This window comes from Rhinoraja longicauda, chromosome 1 (genome assembly GCF_053455715.1).
Source record: "Rhinoraja longicauda isolate Sanriku21f chromosome 1, sRhiLon1.1, whole genome shotgun sequence".
Lineage (NCBI taxonomy): Eukaryota > Metazoa > Chordata > Chondrichthyes > Rajiformes > Arhynchobatidae > Rhinoraja > Rhinoraja longicauda.
This window is the reverse complement of record NC_135953.1, coordinates 49,017,929-49,034,995: the sequence shown is the minus strand read 5'-3', so window position 1 is coordinate 49,034,995 and position 17,067 is coordinate 49,017,929. Positions and strand designations below refer to the sequence as shown.

General features: G+C 39.8%; 1 protein-coding gene across 3 annotated transcripts in view; it reads left to right on the top strand.

Annotated features, from left to right (window-relative positions):
- The window catches only part of plpp1a (phospholipid phosphatase 1a), a 106,124-nt gene that overhangs the window by 26,910 nt on the left and 62,147 nt on the right, over positions 1 to 17,067 (top strand). Inside the window, exon 2 of one of the 3 annotated variants that reach the window (XM_078396911.1) lies at positions 4,719 to 4,873. The exons of 1 other annotated variant lie outside the window; for it this stretch is intronic. In XM_078396911.1, the coding sequence (XP_078253037.1) occupies positions 4,719 to 4,873 (155 nt within the window). Of the gene's footprint in view, positions 1 to 4,718; positions 4,874 to 17,067 lie in introns of those variants that run through there. One more of the 3 variants, XM_078396928.1, reaches the window with a different exon arrangement.

Below are 17,067 nucleotides of genomic sequence, written 5' to 3'. Positions count from 1 at the left end.
TTGCTGTGCTCCTTTCTGCGTGCCCGCTTGTCTGCATCAGTTTCTCTTTCCCTGTTTTGAGATGTTGGTTCAGGGTACCTCTCCACTTTGTACGGTTAGCTGCAAGGCTCTCCCAGGACTCCACATCGATGTTGAGTGCCTTCAAGTCTCTCTTGCAGACATCCTTGTAACGTAGCTGGGGGCGGCCGATGGTTCTCCTCCCAGATGTCAGCTCTCCATAGAGGATGTCTTTTGGAATACGGCCATCCTCCATGCGGTGGACATGGCCCAGCCACCTCAGTCTGCGCTGCCTGAGTAGAGTGTACATACTCGGAAGGCCAGCGCGAGACAGAATCTCAGCATTGGACACTCTGTCTTGCCAGGATATACCCAGGATACGGCGGATGCTTCTGTGGAAGGTATTTACATCACTCCTGATTGAAATCATTGAAAATAGAAAATGTGCGACATGATACAAGCTACAGATTTTAAATCACTTTTTTTGTCTGTGTTGGATCATCCTCGGGATAAAAGATGACTCTCTAGGACTCATTTTCTACTGTTGCCCAAAGTCAAGATGTATTCTATTCAGTGATAAATTGTGTTGTGTAAACTGTTGCAATGTCAAAAGTAGAACAGTTCGTATAAAGGGGTGGAAAGATAAGATCTGCTTCCCAAGAACACCTGTTGAGGAAGCATTGATGATTAAATTGGAAGTATACTGCAGAAATTTTTAAAAAGAAATGCTGCCTTCAGAGGTTGTCATGAGAGTAAATTTTGTTCTGGCAGTTGTACAAAACAAATGTTGTTGACAAGTGTAATGATCTCCCAATTTTTAATTTCCTTTGAAGTGAATGGTATTTTTTCATTCAAGGTTAATGTTGCTTCCTTCTGGAATTATGTAGTTTAGTTTATTGTCACGTGTACTGAGGTACAGTGTAAAGCTTTTGTTGACAGCGGAAAGATCATACATGATTACAATTGAGCCATCCGCAGTGTACAGATACATGATCAAGGGAATAACATGAATAGCATAGTTAAAATAAGAAATGCTATTGGAATAGAGATTTAAGAGTGGAGCAATTGTAATACATGATTGCTATCCACTTCTGTGACCAGCACACAAAACGCCACCTGGTTTGGACTCCATCTTGGATCACATGCTTGTTCACCAGTTCTTGCACTAGTTCAAGATTGAGCTGCCTGGGATCAGACTTGTCCTCAACTAATTATGCCCCAACTCAAATTTATGAAATCCTATCAACTACATTGCTTCATCGAGGCCCGTCAGTGTACTTATTTTCTTATGTATACAGGGACTCATTGGAGCATTTCAGAAGTTTATCCAGATTAATTTAAGAAATCAAGTATTGTAGAGAAAGTAAGCACAATGAGCACAACCTTTGGTCTATGTTGGGTGTATTTTCCTGACTGGGAGCTTTAATGTCATGTTTTAAGATCATCCCAGTCTGTTTGAAGAATTTTACATGAGGAACAAATTTCTTCTTTAAGTAACCTAGCATGGATTATTTGGACTGAATGGCCTATTTCTGTGAGTAAATCCGAGTAAGTAACCCATGATGATGAACCATGGAACACCACCGGAGAACAATGCATACATACCCTAATCTTGAGACAAAGCCCCAATAGATTTTTGTCAAGAACATGTCTTTAGGTTTTCAAAACCCACCGAGACACAGCGAATGTAGGTTATTTTATCAACAGGCGTTCCTTCAAGATGGAAGAGGAGGGGGTAAATAACTTATTGCTCATTAATCAAAACTAGCATTGGTTGAGAGATCAGTAGTATGTGGGTAGGCACACTTGAGCAATGATCATAACATAAATTTAGATTAACGTAGGAATGCTGTGACCAAATTGCTAAAATACTTTTCATACTTTCTTTAAATTGAGAATCTTCCTGATATTTTGTTTGAAAAAAAAATGTTTTTAACTGTAATACTGACCTTTAAAATACTAACACTGTCAGTCTATGCGGTGCCATTGTAAAAGCAGTAGGGCATGACGATTAGGTCTGCAATGTAATGCTTTATTCCATGCAGTCTATAATCAGAAACGGAGATGAGTCTGCAAACACTGCAATTGATCTCAATTCCCGTGGGTTTCATGAAGAGAAGGTTGCCTAGATTCCTACTTCTGATTGCTTTCCAGCAAACCGTTTGCACATAAATAGTGGGTGTTGACTGGAGCAGGACTGAATTTCCCACACAATGTTTTAAAACTTACTTCACATATGACGAATGGAAATCTGGGGAAAATATCAGAGGTTGACAGCCATTCATGGTTTGGAAATTCTTTGTGTAATAAAATGATTTTGTCCAATGCATAAAGGAATGTAATCAAAAGGAAGATGGCTAAATGTGTAGTTCTTATTATGTCATAGGCTCCCAGAATGGAAACAGGCTATTCAGCCCTCCACATCCATGCTGATCAGTGGGAACGTCTGCATTAATCTCATCTTCTCATAGAATATAAAATATCAAATTGGTTCTGGGTCCTCTGCCCATGACTTGTGTTTGGAGGTGTCCATGCATATGGTTTTAACAGTGCTGTTGTTCAAGTGCAAGATCATTCTGCCAGAAGTTGAACTATTACAAACAAGTGAGATTAACTTTGGCATCACTTAAAAGGGATCTGTTTGACCACGTCTGAAGCTCTGGATCCACAAATTTAACCCTGCGATACCTGATCCTTATTTCCAAAATCCCAGCCCACTAGCCTGTCCTTTGTGACAAAATTTCTTTCCCTTTCTAGGATTGGAAAGAATAAAGAAAGAGGATAAGAGTTTTTGGATTTGGAACTGCTGATATAATGAAGGCCTGGAACATTATGTGCTCAGTGCCAAGATGGCAACATTTCTTGAAAGTTGGAAACATGTTGTTTGTTTAAGTCATCAGTAAAAGGGAGCATTGTGTGATGCACAAACAATGTTATCAGGAGGTGAATTAGACACTTTCTTCCAAACAGATATGAACTGGCACTCTGTTGGATGATATCACACGGCTGTTGCAGATTTCTTCATTTGGGTATTGGTAATTTTTTTTTCGAAATTGTCCCAGGATTGAATGACTTGCATGGCCATATAAAGCGCAATGAATCCTACCTGTGGGAATTCTTGTGTAGATTCAGTACTGGATAAATGCAGCAAACTCCCTTGCCGAAAGACCTAGTGAGCGAACTATTTGTTTATAACACTCCATGATTAGCATTCTGATTACATTTAATTAACAGAGTTTAAATACCTCCGTTGTGGAGGGATTTGAAATATCTCGAGATTATTAATTCCATATCACACCCCAATTGCTAGGTTATCTATGTTTTGATTCATGTTTTGAAATGGGAGCCTATTGCCTCAGTATTTCCTTGAGCTAAATACTTGTTTGGCTTTTCTTCTTCCTTGTTTTGTGTATCTGCAATATAAATTGTTCCTTTTAACATGAGCCTGGGAATGCTGTAGCAGTGGTTGGTGAAACCAAACTATGATAGTTTTTGTGTAAACATGCATCATGAAGTTTGCTTCCTGTTATGTGGTCAGCATTCCACCACATGATTCAGACAAAAAGGTTTAATTGCTAAATGATGTTAAAACTGAATGAAGCAACTTGAAATCTCAAAGACTGGTTCAATAGACTGTTTTGCCATTGCAACACAAGCTGTCATCAACACTAAATATCTATTCTGAACCATTTTTTTGTGGAGGGGAAGTGCTTTTCCACTGTATGGGAGGAAAAACAAGAGCATCTCTCTCTTAGTCCATCAGTTTGCATGTCTTGAAGGATTAATGTAGAATGCCATTAGCAGAGACTTTTAAGTGTATCGTTACATCCCTGTTTTGTAATGTGTGGTACCAGGAGAGCATGAAAGAGAAATTAAATAGCATTTGTAATCCATTAATAAATAGCATTTGTAATTTGTTGTTAAATTTTAAGGCAAATACTGTGTGGCTTAGTCGGGACAGTCCAGTTTGTAGAGTTATCAATTGTTAATTTTCTTTCAAGGAAGTGGGCATCATGTAGCTGAATAGAGAACACTTTAAATAGTCATGCATCTGAGAAGTACATCAATGTGACTCTGATCTATTTTGACTGATAATAATTAATGGAAGAAGTAATTAATCCGACAGAGGTCTTCTAAATAGCAGCGTGAGACTGCCAAACTTCGTCATAACCCCAAATATCACTGATAGACTCCATCCTGCAGTAACCCATTTGTCTCAAATTTCTCTCTCCCTCATAATGAACAGAAGATGCTACCAATTTATTTGCAACATATTGTAAATAGCCCCAGACATTTTGCAAACAACTTGATACAAATGGACAAATGCACATAATTGCTGTTGAGCGCTACGTGAATGTTGCGTGAGAGAAAATGCAAGGAGTGTCATCCTGTGCTTAAATTACTGATGACCTTTAGGAAAGGAAACTGGTGTCCCTGCCCAGTCTGACCGCTGTGTTTCAATCTATGTGGTTAACTCTTTACTGCCTTCTTAAAAGACATAACAGACTTCCTAGTTGAAAGACAACTGGGGATGAAGGTCAAAAAAGGTTATTGGCTCTCCTTGTTTATACTTCGTAAATGAATTGTAACAGCTCAAAAGGTTAACATAAGAATTTTTATTTATTGAATTTATTTTGCATACTGGAAACATGAATATATTCTGCTATTGTAAAAGTTATCTGTTTATGGTGCACTTAAAATTCTTTTTTCCCTCCCTACAGCTGGTATGCCACTGGGTGTGCTAAATGTGGCCAAAATAAAGCCTTATCAAAGAGGTTTTTACTGTGATGATGAAACCATCAAGTATCCATTCAGGAACAGTACCATCACTTCCACTGTCCTGTATTCAGTGGGGTTTACACTGCCCATATCAGCTGTAAGTAGCTCAGACAATCTATGGGACAATTGTGGCTCATCCCAAAAATCTTGGAAGAATTGGGAAAGATTAAACTATGATGTTGACTTGTGGTTACTTGTTTAATTATCATGAAACCTATTTTAGTATTTTTCATTTTTATATTAGTTGATTTCTAACATTAGAGAAAATGCATAATTTAAAAATTAATTTTAAATGATTTTCTACAAAGGCTGAATTTCAAACTGTCAGCTTTTCTCTAATAAATATGTAGAAATGCCACACAGTCAACATAAGAACACTGGGCTATACAGAGATGGTGGGATTATGAGTTATGTTTGTAGAGTGCTCCCTTTTTGCTATAAACCTTTAAGGGATGTATAACGTGCTTTGATGGTTTGGAGGGCCAGCGAATAGTTAATGCCTTAATTAATATAAGATGCTTGTTTTAAAAATAGAATTTTGCATGACTTGCAGTTGCATGCACCTGAATACTGATTGTTCTATATTGGCTGCTAATGCTTTGATCTGTGAGAGGTGCCAGCACTGCAACTTTGGGCACTGGCCTGGTCCATGTTGTATTTAGGTATTTATGCAAAATAAATTATTTCTTCTGCCATTCTGCTTTGCTATTCCTGACCTTTCATTCCCCAGGATTTTTTTGTGCATTTCCAATTTTTAATGTGAATTAGTTGCAAACATGATTAACTTCCCAGCTGCAGTTCCAATATCCTTATGAGGGAGGTTAGTTCTTGGGTAGCCATTGACTGAGCCCTCCTCATTTCACGAATGGCTTCAACACGTGAACAGCAGAACTTGAGTCGCTTGTTTAGTTTTCTGCCTGTCATGTCACAATTTGCTTTCCTTGCCCCAGTTTTAGCCTATTCTTAGTCAAAATGTACAATGGTGCTGGAGCATTCTAAACCCCAGGGCTGGGCTAGGATTGATAGAATGTATTGAGCCTGCCTGCCAATAGAAGAGGAGCATTGACTAAAACTGGAGAACATTTGGCCCACTAAATGAAAAGTCAATAGTGGCAGAAGGAAGCAATCACTGTAATTAGATTGAAGATTTCAGGGCAGACTCAGTCCAGGCTGCAGCTCTGTGTCAAAATGCCACATGTTACCAAGTCAAGCCTGAAGATGCCTGAGAATGGAGCTGAAAACAGTGAAGAAATTAATGATTAACAAAGGTAATAGCCAGAGTTCAGATAGGATCCAAAAGACATGATACGAGTGGTGCTCACGGTACAACTGGTTATTTTTATTAACACTTTAAAGATGACATTTACTTTTCTGAAAAGAGAGAACTACGTGGATTGTTGTTGTATACCCCTCATGTCCCTTTCAGTGTGGACGCATCAAATATACACCACGTTAACCAAATCCCGATAATGGGTCTCAGCCCGAAATGACAACTATCCCTTTCCCTCCACACGTGCTACAAGACTCACTGAATTTCTCCAGCAGCTCTCCTTTCATTCGCTCCAGGAGTCTCTTGTACAAAGAATTCCCTCAGAGTAAGTTCTTACAAATAACAATGTGGTGAACAATGAAATAACCTATTACTGTGACATTGATTTAGTGATGGGACATTGCGGATAACTCCGGCGCTACTTTTTTTTTTGCTGTTCCGTATTAACTGTTCTGCCCACAGCCATAAATCACTACAGAGAGTAGCACATCACTGGCAACTGTCTCCCGGCCATTCAGGACATTTTCTACCGGCGGTGCCTACGGAAGGCACGCAGCATCATTAAGGCCACAGCCACCCGGCACGTAGGCTGTTCTCCTTGTTACCGTCAGGCAGACGATACAGGAGTATGGCTGCGCGTACCACCAGACTTGAGAACAGTTTCTACCATCGGGCTTCTGAACTCATAAACACATTTCACATCATATATGTTGATTATTTTAATATTGTCTTTTTACCTTACTGGTGCCATTTTTATCTTATTTATCCTTGGAATATTACTGCTGAGGTGACCCGTTGTCTTGTCAAATACATTTCATTGTACCGTTGACCCTGTGCCAACCTACATATGACAAATAAATCTTTAATTAATTAAATTAAAAACTTCTCACCTGAGCATTGACGTCTCCAACAGTGTTGGATTCCCTCAGCTTGGATTTTCTTTTGGAGTGGGAGTTGATTCCTGTAAGAGTGCCACCACCAGTCCGAAAGCTGCTGTAAAAGAAACTCTTGTGTTATGTTAAACCTTTAGGATTTGAGAACAATTGTTCAGGAGTTGCACCAATGTCACTTTTTTAAAAATATTTTAAAATATTATTTCAAAAGTAGGAATTACAAGCTCAGTTGATAGAATGTGCAGTGCTCTAAGATATGTTAAATTCACTGCAGACTTGCTAATTGTTTGTGGTTGAGTTTGCCCAACAGCACAGGCACCTTGCATTCCATAAAATGGTTTGTCATTTTAATTGGTACTGCAGATCTGACATGCATTGCCTACAATCATCCAGGTTGATTATACTTGACGTAAGTTGCTAATGGCAGAACTTCTTATCACATGGTCCATTTGACATTAAAATGCTGTCGTTTGTAATTATTTACTAATAATTTATCAAGAAAAGCTTCTTGTATTTTATGGCTACAATATATTGTTTTGAGGGGGGGGGGGAGAATAATATTGCTTTCATGTTTCCTGTTGAGAGGGTTTCTTGCAACCTTTGGAAGTGTTGCTTTCACTCTGTGATGGGAATTGATCTTTGTATTTCCCTGTGCAGGAATTGCTCCAATATTGTTTTTAAAATGCAGCATGGCAAAATCAAGTCATCATTGAATGGTCGCTTTAGTGCTATGATATGATGGAGTTTGTATTACAGTAAAACTATTGTCTCAAACTTGCTTTACATCTATTTGAAGTTCCATTGGTTACTCGTAGCTTTCCATCAGATGTAATCAGATTTCTTCTTGTTATTCTCTTTGTACAGATTAAAGATATACAGCATAAGGGAAAGGAAATGCAGAACAACTGTTTGTTTCCTGAAAATTTCCTCCACAAATTTCGTTGAACTTGATCTGTTTAAACTAATAAGGAAACTAGATTGTAGTGCAAAATCAAAAAGAAGCTATTTTGCTGCTTGTTCATTGGTTTATGGTTTCATATTTGCTGATGCCTTTCGCAGAGCAAGATTTGTGCCTATTAAAATATAAATAGTATGAGAAAATGGAGCACTAGTGGGTGATTTGGCCTGCCAAGCCTGCTCTTTTAGTCATTATGATCATGGAAGAGCCTTCAAGCTCTTGTCTCCTCTTCTGAGGCAGTTCCTATATCCCTCAATTTTCTAATCTTTGAACTTTGTACTTCCTTTTAAAATACCCCCAATTATCTTTCCTTCACTGCCCTTGGGGATAGAGTATGACAGAGTTTCAATCCTCTGCAAGGAGATGTTCCTATGTAAATTGATTAGGTGATTTACCTTTAAATTAAAATATTTGAAGCACTGTTACTATTTTCAACTTCATCAGTTAGTCTACAAATTAATTGTTATCTCATGAATCAATCATTGAATCACTCAAATGTGTCCGAAGAAGGGTTCCGACCCAAAATGTCACCCATCCTTTTCCCCCAGAGATACTGCCCGACCCGTTGAGTTATTCCAGCACTTGGTGTCTAGCCTTGGTATAAATCAGCATCTGCAGTTCCTTGGTTCTACACTGAACCACCATTACTCCATCATTTTGTGATCTGATTGGATGTTTTCATGAATCATTTGTCCCAAATGAATTTTTGATATTGGATCAATATATGAAGATATGAAAAGGGTGATTGGGAGTAGACTAGGTGGTCTATCAAATTTACCACTGAATTACTATAGGAAGGAACTGCAGATGCTGGTTTACACCAAAGATAGACACTAAATGCTGGAGTACCTCATCGGAACAGGCAGCATCTCTAGCGAGAAGGAATGGGTGATGTTTCGGGTCGAGACCCTTCTTCTGTCCGGTCAGTCTCGCAGGTCCAGCATTTTGTGTCTACCACCGAATTTACCTGAAGAATTGCCATTGAGGCTGAACACCTCTTATTGCTGTTAGCCCTACAATCTGCTGGGACAAAGCCTAGGGCTAAGAAGGGAAACAAAAGATATACTGGAAAAGTTTGTCTTTGGTTCCCTTTAGACAAGCATTATCTTGCCATGCTATTTCCTGGGCTGATGTTATCAGCAAAAAAACACATCCCCTAGGCATTTGCCATTCTGTTGTCTACTCACTGTTTCTGAAATGTTTCTAGGAAACTCAATGGAAAGCAAAATAAGAAGCCCATAAATCGGGGACTAAAATCGAAAACAATAAAATCCAGGGTAATACAGGCAAAAAAAGGGAATAATGGACAGATTATTCTCGACCTCTGGATCTGCAGGTAGAAATATGTTGAAAATACCCTGGCACATTTAAATTTAAACATCTTTATCATGGCCTGCATGGGTGCATTTTTATTTCCCTGTGGGCGAGTTGGATGCCAAGCTATGTAAATTCCTATTAAGTCATCATTGGCTACGTAGCATCAATGAGTCTGCATGTGTAGGTCAGTTTCTTCCACAACTTTCAGACACTGCACTGGTGATTTTTTTGAATAATGACATTGAGTACCTCATTAAAAAAGTCTTCCTCACATCCATCCTGTACAGCACCATTTTGACTGCAGCAGCCATTAGAAAGAATGCCTGTAGGCCCGTCATTGCATTTCTTCTTCATCCTTGTGTGCCACGTCTTAATCTCTGTCATTTCAGCTTGGGCTAAGATTATTAGGAAACAAAACTGCAGATGCTAGTTTAAATCAAATGGAGACACAAAATGCTGGAGTAACTCAGCGGGTCAGGCAGCATCTCGGGAGAGACGGAATGGGTGACTTTTCGGGTCGAGACCCTTCTTCAGACCTTATTGTTGGGTTGAGGTGCCTTTTGGTGCTGTCCACAAACATTCCAACATGGAAGTCTCTGTGCCCACATTTTAATTCTTGAATTGTGTGCAGTTTTTAGAAGCAGCAGAATTTGAGTGATTATGGAAAAAAATTGAACCGTGAAATGGCATGTTATCAGTAAGATCGTTTCTGATAGGATTTTAGAATGCAAATTTATTAAAATAGTGCTAATAATAGAGAGCCATTAATAACCTACTGAAGTGCTCAGGCAATGTAAAGTTATGGCACTGAAATAATCTCGCGATACACTTTTCTTATTGAAATATCTTGTGAAATATTTGAATATAAATACTTATTTCCAACATCAGCCTCAGAGAAACATAACATACTCAAACCAGCCATAAGTACCTTTGATCCTACTGCACCATTTGGCAATATTGTTATTGATCCTAAACCTCAATCATGAGCCCTTCTAATTTCCAAATTATCTGATTCCTTTGTGTCAAAATATCAACAGAATAACAAGGATGAAATCAATGATAAAGTATTGAAAGCCCTCGGGTAGTGAATTTTGCAACAAAAAAAATCTCTTAATTTGCAAATCTAAATGGCTGATCTGTTATGCTGTACTTATTATCCCAGGTCTTGAGTTTGCAACCTGTAGGAAGATCCCAAAAAGAAAATTCAGGCAGGGTGTAAAAAAAAGTATTTAACCCCATACCAAGAGTATTCTACGACACAGTGAAAGATATGCAATTTCAAAGATATATTTTGATAGATTTCATATTGGCATTGTTAATGCTTAATATTGCCTTCTTGTAAATATCTTCCCCTTCAGGAGGGACACTTTTGATAGAGAAATAGCCCGGAGGATTTTCTTAAAAATGTTTGAAGTGCCTTAACCTGCCGGGCCATGGTCAAGAGCTGGGTCACAGCGTTAACCCGATCTCCTTGTTTAACATGGAATAGTAGATTTATGTTTATTATTATTGTCACATGTGTTGAGGTACAGTGAAAAGCTATGTTTTACATTCTATCTATGCAGATCAGATGTAACATATATACAGTAGATGCAGTCAGTTCAGACTCCAGTACAATAGATAGAGTAAAGGGGAAGATACAGAGTGTAGAATATAGTTCTCAACATAGGACTTTGTCTAATAAATTGATATGCTACAATGTCCTCAAAGGGGTAGAGATAAATTAAATCGTACCATAGCTAAAGGAAGGACTGTTCAGAAGCCTGATAAGAGAGGGGAAGGCAGTTCCTGAGTCTGGTGGTGCACACTTTCAAATACTGTACCTTCTGCTGGATGGGAGCAGAGAAAAGAAATGATGACAGGGTGGGACGTCTTTATTTATGTTGGCTATTTTTCTGAGGCAGGGTGAAGTGAAGGTGGAGTCAATCTACACATTTGGTTTGTGAAGGACTGGGCTACATTTATAAAACTACAATTTCTTGCGGTCTTGGGCAGAGCTGTTCCCAAACCATGCTGTGTTGCAACCTGACAGTATACTTTCTATGGTGCACTTGTAGAAAATTATGAGTCATTAAAGACATGGCAAATTTTCTCGGTCTCATCAGGAAGTAGAGGTGCCAGTGTGTCTTCTTAGTTATCGCGTCAATCGGGTTGGTCCACGACAGACAATTGGTAATAATGCTAAGAAACCTGAAACTCTTAACCATTTCCACATGAGCACCTTTGATGTTGATTGGAGCATGTACACCAAGCTTCCTGAAGTCAATACTAGCTCCTTCATCTTGCCAACATTAAGGGAGAGATAATGGCCCTGAAACTGTGTCACTAAGTTCTCCATCTCCTTCCAGTACTCCTTTTGGTCATTATAAAGTCATAGAATGATAGTGTGGAAACAGGCCTTTCGGCCCAACTCCCCCACACCGGCCAACAATGTCCCAGCCACACTAGTTCCACTTGCCTGCGCTTGGTCCATATCCCTCCAAACCTGTCCAATCCATGTACCTGTCTAACTGTTTCTTAAACGATGGGATAGTCCCAGCCTCAACTACCTCCTCTAGCAGCTTGTTCAATACACCCACTACCCTTTGTATGAAAAAGTTACCCCTTGGATTCCTATTAAATCTTTTCCCCTTCACCTTGAACCTATGTCCTCTGGACCTCGATTCCCCAACACTGGGCAAGAGACTCTATGCATCTACCCGATCTATTCCTCTCATGATTTTGTTTACGTCTATAAGTTCACCCCTCATCCTCCTGTGTTCCATGGAATAGAGATCCAGCCTACTCAACCTCTCCCAAGAGCTCACACCCTCTAGACCTGGCACCATCCTCGTAAATCTTTTCTGAACCCTTTCAAGTTTGACAATATCTTTCCTATAACATGGTGCCCAGAAGTGAACACAATATTCTAAATGCAATCTCACCAACTCAGCCACAGTGGTGTCATCTTCAAACTAGTACTTTGAATTAGAACTGAATTTGGATGTACAATCGTGAGTGCATAGTAAAGGACTGAGACCACATCCTCGTGTGGCACTGATGCTCAGAATTATTGTGGAGGAACTGTTGTCACCTATCCTCACTCTTAGTGGTCTGTTGGGCAGAAAGTCGAACATCCAGTGGCAGAAGGGGGAGCTGATTCCTAGATCCTGGAGGCCAGAGATGAGTTTAGATGGGATTATGGCATTGAAGGCAGAGCTATTCAACCTCCCTGCCATTGACTCGATCCACACTTCACACTGCTTCAGCAAGGCCACCAGCATAATCAAGAGCGAGTCTCACTTCCTCTCTCCCTCTCCCATCAGGCAAGAGGTACAGAGGTTTGAAAATGCATATCTCCAGATTCAGAGCTGGTTTCTTCCCAGCTGTTATCAGGCAACTGAACCATCCTATCACCAACTAGAGAGCAGTCCTGACCTACCATCTACCTCATTGGAGACCTTTGGACTATCTTCGGTTGGACTTTAGATTGCACTAAATGCTATTTCCTTTATCCTGTATCTGTATACCATTGATGGCTTGATTGTAATCATGTATACTTCTTTTGCTGACTGGATAGCACGCAACAGAAAGCTTTTCACTGGTACATGTGACAATAATAATAAACTAAACAAAACGGGTTGTAGGGACGACACTTTACTGTAAGATATTCCGATTCTGAGGAGCAGGAGTTCACTAGGACTGCCACATCCGAGCACCATGCAGAGTTAATTAGAAAGCAGACCCCCCCTTTTTTAACCTTGCCTGAGGACGCCATGCAGTCCACCCAGTGTAGCAAGAAGCCCTCAGCTTGAATGGCACAGTCAGGGGTGAGGCAGGGGTGAGCCATTTCTCTGCAAAACAGAGCACCCATCAGTCCCTCAACCTGTGCTGTAAGTTTCCTTGCTTCAGAATTTCAGAAGTAAAATCATTTTTTTTTTTTTCTTCTGCTCTTATGTTAAAATACAAGACTACTTGGACCCCCTTTTGTGATTCAGCGATACAAAATATGTTATTGCTGCTGTTGCAAAAAAAAAAGGTCGTTTTATTGGAATTTCTAAAGTTGTGCAAAAACTCTAGTACCTTTTTCCTGTTTATCCAAAGTTTCTTTGCTTTCGTGACTGATGACAACTGTCTCAGAACAGACCAGCATTTAGACTTGAGACTTTGCCCATTTGTGTCACTTTAATCTGCACAGTGATACACCCTGCTAATCGTGTATCAGGAAGGTTGTGATCAACATTGCATTGTCAGTGAACTGTGAAAATATTTACTTTGAAGTTATGCCTTTACTTTCTATACTTTGTCCTTTTTCATGGAAAGATCATTATTACAGATTAATTGACTGAGTTTGGCTTGGGCTTCACATTAGATGGTTAAAGTTCATGGCATAAAGTTCTAGATGCAATTACTAACTCTTTCTAGTCATTTGTCTGTTTGATTCGGGTGGGGCAATGGCAGGTGTAACAATCCTGATAAGTGTGAGGTGATGCACTCTTGTAGGTCAAATAAAGGTAGGACAAATGGTAGAGCCTTGGGAAACATAAGCAAATGTCAATGTGACTTCCTTATTCAAAAAAAGAAACCCATAAGGCAGGGAACTGCATCAAGGTGCTGGAGTCAATAATAAAAAATGAAATAGCTAATCATTTAGGATGCTAAATATAATTGAATTGAATCAACTTGAGTTTTATGAAAGATAATTCATGTTTGACAAATTTGCTTGAAAAGGAAATTAGTTCGTTTTCCTTGGAACAGAATAGGCTGAGAGGGAACCCGATGGAGGTATACAAAATTGAGTGTCATAAATGGGTTGCATAGTAAGGAACTTTCCCTCATGACAGAAGTGACTAAGACCAGAGGGCATAGGTTTAAGTAATGGACTAAGGTTTACAGGGGATCTGAGGAATAATTCTTCCTTCTGAAATCTGGACTGTTTGAGAAAGTGATGAAGACTATATTCTCACAACTTTTAAGAAGCATCTGAATGAGTACTTGAATTGCCAAGGAAAAATAGGTTATGGATAAGGTGCTGCTAAATGGGATTAATATAGATAGGCACTTGATGATTAGCATGGACATGATGGGCCAAAGATCCTGTCTCTGTACTGTATAACTCTGGTTTCTGCCTTCACTTTATTCCTTTTTCTAACTGGTCACATTTGTACATTCTTCTAGGTGTACTGCATTGTGTGAGATAGATGCCATTGTTCTGCATTTTAACATGATACTTGTGGCACAGTACAGTTCTGCAGGCTCTGCCATTTTTGTCGTCTCTCAAATGGTATTGACATTGCCTGGTAGGCACCTGGTGGCAGATGCTGTTTTATGAGCACTGTTTTTAGTTGTTCTGTGAAATTGTCCAAATTGCAGAAAACGTGAAATTAAGGTCTGACATCTAAATTAATATTAGAGCAGATGAAAGGGAGGCTTTAAGGAGCATATTAATCGATCAAGGGAAGTTGAGGGAGCAAAGGGTCTGAAGATGGGTCTCGAATCGAAAGGTCACACATTCCTTCTCTCCAGAGATGCTGCCTGTCCCGTGAGTTATTCCAGCATTTTGTGTCTGCCTTCAGGGAGCAAAGGTTTAGGGAGGGAATTGCAATGATGGAGGCAGTTGAAAGTAAAGCTACTGGAGTCATGGCATCATACAACATGGAAACAGGCCCTTTAGCCCAATTGATTCATGCCGACCAAGCTGATCTAGATTCATTTGCCTACATTGGGGCCATATCCCTCTAAAAACATTCCATCCATGAACCAGTTAATGTTCTATTGCTACCACTTCCTCTGGCAGCTCATTCCATATACCCACCAAGCTCTGTGAAAAATCTGCCTTTTAGGTCTCTTAAATGTTACCCATCCCAATTCAAACCGATGCCTTCTAGTTTTAGACTACCCGATCCTGATAAGACTGTGATCATTCAATTTATTATTGTCTCTCGTAATTTTTTTGTAGCTCTATAAGGTCACCCCGCAGCCTCCTTTGTTCCAGGGATAGTCCCAACTATCCTGTCTTTTTAATTCAGGCCCTCCAGTCTCAACAGCATCCTTGTTAAATTTTGTCTGCACCTTCCCTATCTTAGTCGCATCCTTCCTATAGCATGGCAACTAAAACACAATATTCCAGGTGCAATCAATGTGTTGTGCAGTTAAAACATTAAGTCCCAACTCTTGTACTTAAATAACTTGTTGAACGCAAATGTGCCGTATGCTGCCTTCGCCACAATGTCTAACTGTGTCACCACTTTCAGATAACTATATTCCTGTACCCTGCTACTGTATAGGAAGGAAGTGCAGATGCTGGTTTGATAGACACCAAATGTTAGTGTAACTCAGTGGGTCAGGCAGCATCTCTGGAGAAAACGAATAGGTGACGTTTTGGGTCAAGACCCTTCTTCAGGCCTGATTGTGATGGAATGATTCCATATCGGGAGGTGACTGCGGCCAGAACTGGAGGAATATAGATCTCAGAAGGTTAGAGGGCTGGGGAGAAGATTACAGACAGTAAGGTGATTTAGGCCAATGAAAGATTTAAAACCAGGGTGAGTATTTTAAGTTTGAAACTTTGCAGAATTTGAGATAATGAACTTGTTTCACTTAGGATGTGGCCTGTAAATGTTTTGATGATTTTATTTGGAGTGGAAGAAGGGAATTGGAAGCAGAATCTTTGGTTGACATTTTTAATATATTTTCCCATCCCTGCATGGATTCTGTGACAAATGTCACACTGACTAAAATAAGTTAGATAATAACTGCATTGACGTGCCCTATCAATGCTGTTGTTTACTGACTATATTGAGATGTGTCGCCTCGAGAACTGAAGAGATCTTTGTAACTCAACGCAGTCTTAGCTACAGATTGTCACAACTGTATAGATCGCAACAAAAGTAAAAACTTGTAAGATCATTGTCCTTTGTTTGTGTAATTTACTTAGCTCTTAACACGATGAGCAGAACATTCAGTAAAAATGTTAAAAATTGTAGCTCTTTAAAAAATAAAGTTATAACTTTGAGATAACTTGTGAACAAGAGTAGGACATTTAGTCCCTCGAGCATATTCTGCTGATATGGAGATCATGGCTAACTTGTTTCCTCTTTCATCTCCCTTGATTTCATATAAATTTATATGCCCATATAGTAAAAATCAATCATAAACAATAATATTAACTGAACTAACTAATGCCTGACATTTTGTGAGATAACTTCTACCCTTCCTGATTAGATTAGTGCTGCTGTGCATACTTCTAAAGACTTGGGTTTGACCCCGACCTCTAGTGTTGTTTGTGTGGAGATTTCATCTTCTACCTGTGACCAAGTAGGTTTCCTCTGGGAAGTCTGCTTCCTGCACATACCAATGGGATACGATATGGTAGGTTGGTAGTTAATAATTAATTGTTATTTCCCCTTCGTGTCAGTGAGCAGCCTCGTCTACTGTTGGACTCGCCAAAGTAAAGGAGCACATTAAGAGCATCGAGATACAACGGACGAGATTGGAAGAAGTTCACATCAAACTTTTTCTCACCTAAAAGGGGCTGCTGTGGTCCCAGGATGGAAGTGGGAGCAGAGATTTGGGACAGATGCTACATCTCCTGTGGTTGCTGGGGAAATGGCTGAGGAAGAGGCAAGTTGGGTGGGCAAGGATGAGCGATCCAAGGAATTATGGAGAGAGTGGTCTCTGCGGTAAAAGGAGGGGTGGGGACTGGTGGTGGGATCACGTTGAAGGTGGCAGAAATGTCGGAGAATGATGTGTTTGATACGGAGGCAGGTGGGGGGATAGGTGGGAACCAGAGGAACTCTATTCTGGTTCTGCCTGGAGGGAAGGGAAGTGAGAGCAGAACTGCAGGTTCTTAGAGAAGACATGGGTGAGGGCTC